The sequence below is a fragment of the Palaemon carinicauda genome, chromosome 44 (genome assembly GCF_036898095.1).
Source record: "Palaemon carinicauda isolate YSFRI2023 chromosome 44, ASM3689809v2, whole genome shotgun sequence".
Lineage (NCBI taxonomy): Eukaryota > Metazoa > Arthropoda > Malacostraca > Decapoda > Palaemonidae > Palaemon > Palaemon carinicauda.
Genome location: NC_090768.1, coordinates 31,781,269 through 31,787,268, shown reverse-complemented (window position 1 = coordinate 31,787,268; position 6,000 = coordinate 31,781,269). Strand labels below are relative to the sequence as shown.

General features: G+C 30.9%; 1 protein-coding gene across 1 annotated transcript in view; it reads right to left on the bottom strand.

Annotated features, from left to right (window-relative positions):
• Nucleotides 1-1,479: 1,479 nt before the first annotated feature.
• The window catches only part of LOC137634261 (transmembrane protein 120 homolog), a 52,595-nt gene continuing 48,074 nt past the window's right edge, over nucleotides 1,480-6,000 (bottom strand). Inside the window, exon 11 of the mRNA XM_068366544.1 lies at nucleotides 1,480-5,863. Coding sequence (XP_068222645.1) covers nucleotides 5,630-5,863 — 234 coding nt within the window. The 3' untranslated portion in view covers nucleotides 1,480-5,629. The remainder of the gene's footprint in view (nucleotides 5,864-6,000) is intronic.

Below are 6,000 nucleotides of genomic sequence, written 5' to 3'. Positions count from 1 at the left end.
CGTACATTGGCAATGTGAATAAAACTTCGGTTAAATATATGAAATTCAACTCGCCAGTAAATAAAATGAGAAATATTTCAAATAAAACTATTGACATTAGTATGCTAATTGGGAAATGATAAAGTAATAATTCTTTCTTTTTGGAAATATGAAATACTCTTCGTTAGCATGCCTTAATATAAATAAGGGAGTTATTTGATCTGAAAATTTAGGTTACCAACAGTGGACCACCCAGGGTTAATCAGCCGATTTCAAAAATATAAAGTATACAATGGGAAAGATTATAATTTGAAGTTTTTATTTACAAATACGATGCTAACGTGGATATTACATGCATTACTATTGGATATAGTACAAAATCTAATTTATTTCATATAATGCTAATTTTTTTTTTTACCACATTACAGTACTGTAAATGGATATGTAGTATACATACAAGGAGAGCTAGAACGAGCTGGTTGGAGAGAGAGCCAAGTGGCGCAAAGCACACCCAGTGTAAAGTAGTGCGGGCTATTTTAAATAATTGTGCCGCGTGTTTTTATCGCGACTGTGACTCTATTTAATCGGTAATGCGGTTCTCTGTGACGCGTGCGAGTAAAATCGCGAAGGTAGAACTCTTGTAAAAGGAGGCCTGACTATGTATTTTCTAATTCCATCAAGAGAATTTAGTTTGGTTTGGGTTTTTAACCATATTTCATCTATTGTGAAATTGAGAGACTGATGTAATATTGCAGTAATGCAGATTTTATTCTTTTATTTAATATTTCGGGATGAGTGACAAAGTCGGAAATGACGTAAAGGAGGGTTATTACTGTATGAGGAAGTTGAGAGTATATTTTCACTGTCAAGGATTAATAGGTAAATGAATTATAGCAAGCGTACAGTGGTGGTCCTATATATATAAATATGATTTATTTGGAGAACTTTAAATAACACAGGACAAAGCAAAACCATAACAATTGCTGGACAAAAAAGCAAAATAAAAAAAGATTGTTGTTTAGCTGCCCAAAATTTCTACCATCCACCAGAGAAATTTGTAGGACAAATATTTGATAAAATATGAAGGGAAACACTAGGCCTATTTTTCACAATGGGTCAGCTGCTCAGAAAAATATAGAAAAGGAGCAGCATTATTCTCTTATTAATGCATTTTAATACCAATGTCACAAGATTTGTACAAATGGCCTGACTGAAGCTCTTGTACAGAATCAATTAAAGTTGTTAACATTATTTTATTTCTTTTACATTATTTTATTTCTTTTAAGAACAACAGTCTGTAAATGCTAAAAATAATATTTTTTAATTTCCCCTTTCTGTTTTTAATGAAATTATATTTGCCTCAACATGAACACTAAATTAAAAAAGTACAACTTACGTAAGTCTATATCTAAGACCATTTTACTGTTGCAGAAAATATTTTTCTGGCAATTGTCTCTTTCCAGGACATTCTGAATTTTAGATTTATTGTCCTAATTACCGAATCTTTTCACAGCCTCAAAAGATACCTTTTAAATTTATCAACTTCCTGAAGTTTGCACATGTTCTTTAAGATTCTTATACTTGACAATTTTTATTTTGAATTTTAATATACCAGAGTACTGTATAATTTATTGTGAGGTAGTTATTTCTCATTAACATAATACAATTTCTTGCTATTTTGCAACAATCATTCTTGTGCTTTACTGATAGCTCCATTTCATTTCTCATATTATTGTTAATTTCATTAAGAAAAGGTATTGAAACACATTCGACTCTGATGGGTCTGACTAATTGTTTGTTAAAATACAGTTCTTTAAAAATTTCATGCTGATATACAGCTTTTCTTAAATAGTTTCACAATACCATAGCTATTTCTTTTTTTTTTTTAATTATTATAAAGTAGATATTAGCTCCAAAGCTAATTGAAAATGTATACTACATGGTATAACTTTAAATACCTTCACCCATGTGAAGGAATAAGAAATGAAAGCTACCTTACTTGACTACAGTTGTCCAAATGTTTTCATAAGGTTTAAAGGCCGCTCATAAATGGCAGAGGTAAGGGACAGTGACATTGCCCTAGCAAGCAGGACAATGCACTAGAGACTGACCATTTATATGATCAACACCCAAGCCTCCTCTCCACCCAAGCTAGGACCAGGGAAGGCCAAGCAATGGCTGCTGATGACTCAGCAGATAGACCTATAAGCTCCACCAAACCCTCCCAACCTTAGCTCACAAGGATGGTAAGGTTGCAGACACTAATGGCACTAACGAATCTGAGCGGGACTCTAACCCCCGACTGGCAAACACCAGGCAGAGACGCTACCAATCAGGCCACAACCACCCTAAAAGTGTATATTTGTGCTTCTCTGAGATATCTCATACACATGACTAAAGTAACATATCTATTAGTGCCAATAAGTTCTAATTGAAAAGATACTTGCAACCCCTGCAAAACCTATTTCTTTGATATCTTCACAAACTTACGTTTTAATTACATCTTTGTTGGATATCCTTTGAACAGGAAAGTAAAAAATAAGAAACTGAGCCTTACTATAAGAGACAACAATAACCTAATGCAAGACATTCTGCTATATGATGACAGAAACATAACATTTAACCCTTTGAGTGCCATTGGAAGTAATATATGTCCAGTAACTGTTTTCTCTTCTATTATTTACATATATAGTAAGAACATGTAACATTATATATCAATGGAAAGAAAATTGATTCAGTTATTTGATAATAATTGTTGTAGTCCTTATATGTATAACAAATTGAATTAAATAAGATGCCTAAAAAAAGGGGCTGGGCTCTCGTATCAAATTATCTGGTAGGGGTCGACGCTCAAAGGGTTAAAAATAATGGTTGGGAACAGTGTATAAAACTGATGGGCATATCACATACTGTACTTGTAGACAGAGAAGGTTACAACAAAAATAGGGCAGTTAAGGTTTTTTTTCATTTAGAAAATTCTTCATTGTCATATTTTAAATTACAATTCCTGATACAGTACTATATTTGTATTTGTTAGGAATTAAACTTGTCTTTTGCAACCCATTACTTTGGATCATTCATTGTTAATAACAACAGTCTTGAATGGTTTCTTATGCTGTTCTAACATCTACATTGCCCTTATCCCTAAGTTTTTGTTATAAAAGCAGTTTTGGTTATTAAATTTACAAAGTTAGCATTAATGCATTAGTTTTAAAAGCAAAACCTGTTTAGTCTAAGAGAGCAAAATGTAATAATCACTGGCCAATTGGCCTACATCATACATAACTTACTTTCAACCCAGAATTGTTTTTTGTAAGTGCAAATATTGAATTTTGAAGAACTCGAGGAATGGAATGTTTCAACCTGGGAAAACTTGATTGACTGGCAAATTATTGAAAAATAAATGTTAACTTTAACTTTAACTTGTACTCTGTGAAACACTTAAGGTATAATCAATTGGACTAACAAAACACTAATGAACTACAGTAATTGCAAGAAAATACATTTGTCTAGTGCCATAATATCTATTATTATTTCAAAGAATGTATATGTCATGTGAAAAGTTTTTAATTAAATGAAATAAAAGAATTGTGAATGATAAAATGGACAGAAATAATATCAAATAACTTGAAAGAATACCAAAGAATTCTAATTTAACAGCACAGTATCCTACTCAATGACTGCAAATAAAAAAATCATCAATGAAAAATTCATAGACATATCTTATTAAAGGAACTAACCATTTTCAACATAAATTAAAATGGTTATGGAGACAACTTGAGTGACATCCCTCTATTATGTTCAAGTTATTATCAGCAGCTTTATTCTTGGCAATACTTAGGATTTCCATATTGGAGAACTCTTACTGCCAATGTGGTTTATTTCCATAACTTTATACTAAGAACTAATTAGTTACACTTAGGAAGCGACTAGAATTATCATGTGTTTTTAAATCTATAAAAATTGTACAGTACTATGCATTAAAAATGTTACTAAATAAGTCAATTACAAGAGTAGACCTCTAAATCATTTTTTAATATCAGTTTTGACTAGAATATGAAAGGAAAAATTTATTTTCATTGAAATAATTAGATTTAACTAAATATCCATATCTAAACTAATTTTTCCATGACTTTCTAGGATGATCACTTGCTACATGTGTGTGAATGAGAGAAAATATATTTTTGTACTAAATTATAAAAGTCTCACTCTGACTTTGAATACTTTAAGTTACTATAAAATACTGTGCATTGTAAAGTAAATAAGAAACACTATGTATAACAAATATACTCCCTTTATATAGAGCATGCACAGGCATTTCTATAAACAATTTTTTCGCAGTTTATTGCTGTTATTAAACAATGATTTTCAAGTCTTCAAGAGATTAATCAAAATGGAAAATCTACAATTTCTGTAACACCATTGCTGGATTGTTTATATTTGTCTAGTTGCAAAAAGCTAAAGCATTTTTTATTTAGAATGTTTTAACGCTTAATTCTTCACAGGGTTAGAAATAGCTGATTTCAAGATAAGGTAAGTTTTACGGTGGGATCTCATAGTTCTATGACTATGAACTATACAATAAGAAAAATAATAGTTTGTGTGTGAGTTTTACAATAAGAAAACTATTAGTTTGTGTGTGAGTTTTAAACTGTCAAAAATAAGAAATTTAATAAATGCATTACAATAATTAATTCTTTTTGTCAATCAAGTTTTTCCAGGGGTTGATAGGGACAACCTAATCATATAATTCCAATATCTTGTGTGAAAGACTACCGGTACATTAAATGTCATCTATGAGCGTTTTAGACTGACAAAGTCTATTAAAATCATAGAGTAAACAGCTCAACTTCCTTCCTTCTTGAGAAAAAAATGCATTAAATTTAACAAAACGGACATCTTTCAAAATGCAATAACATTGACAATAAATTAGATGCCCATCAAAATATCTAAAACTCAATACTGTAGCTAATGACCAAACAATCAAACATGATTCAGTGCTTAAAATGAAATTAAGTACTTTATCACATACAGTAAATATTTTGTTTCTCTCAATGCATGAAAACACTGGCAGACTCAAGTTACAGTAAATAAGGAGAAAACACTGGGTTATGAAATACCTGAGGTTCTGCAGAAAATAAAGGTGGCAGGTCAAGAAAATTTAGTTTGCAAAGACAGCATAATACACAAAGCTGTGCTTATGTAAGCTAACCGGACATACAATGGAGACCCCAGAAAGATTGACAAAAAAAAGGTCTAGCTGCACAAGGGGGATGAAATGACTCATGACATCTATGTTACTTCTACTGGATGTATTAGTGAGCAATAAATGATTTTGCTGCTAGAACAATTTCAAATAATCTTTCCTTATTGTCCATTAGAATCTCTTAACAGATAACCACATAAAAGTTACTAATCTTGAAAAAACCTACATGGCAAGACATTCACGAAAATACAGTAGTCTAAAATCTGTTGCATAATCACAAATATAATTTTCATTACAAAAAATATCAATAGCTGTATTTTAGGCTACTTAACTGGAAGCTAATTTTACACTTTGACAATCTATTTTTGATCTTGTCAGTATTAAAATATACAATGTTAACATTTAAACTCACTTTACTTCTATTAATCCTTCAAATTTTCTTGCTTATTTTTCTTTCTTTGATTCTTCTGACAATCTGTCCTCTGAATTTTGATTCTCTTCAGAATCAATAAGGACTTCATCATCTGAATCCGTACCATTATCTTCATTCTCCTTGTCAACTTTCTCAAAATCTATGTTCTTTGTCACATCATCCAACATCTTGTTCATTTCACTTTCTGTAGCAAGGTTTTCATTTTCACTATTTACTTGCTTTTCTTCTGTAGGTAAACCCTTATCCTGCAAAATATGAATAACGTATTTTACATATAATAAAAACAATACATAATATGCATTCACTTTCACATACAGTACTACTCTTGACTTGAAGAGCCAAAAAAGCAAATTTTAATATTTATTACTTTCATACTTACCGC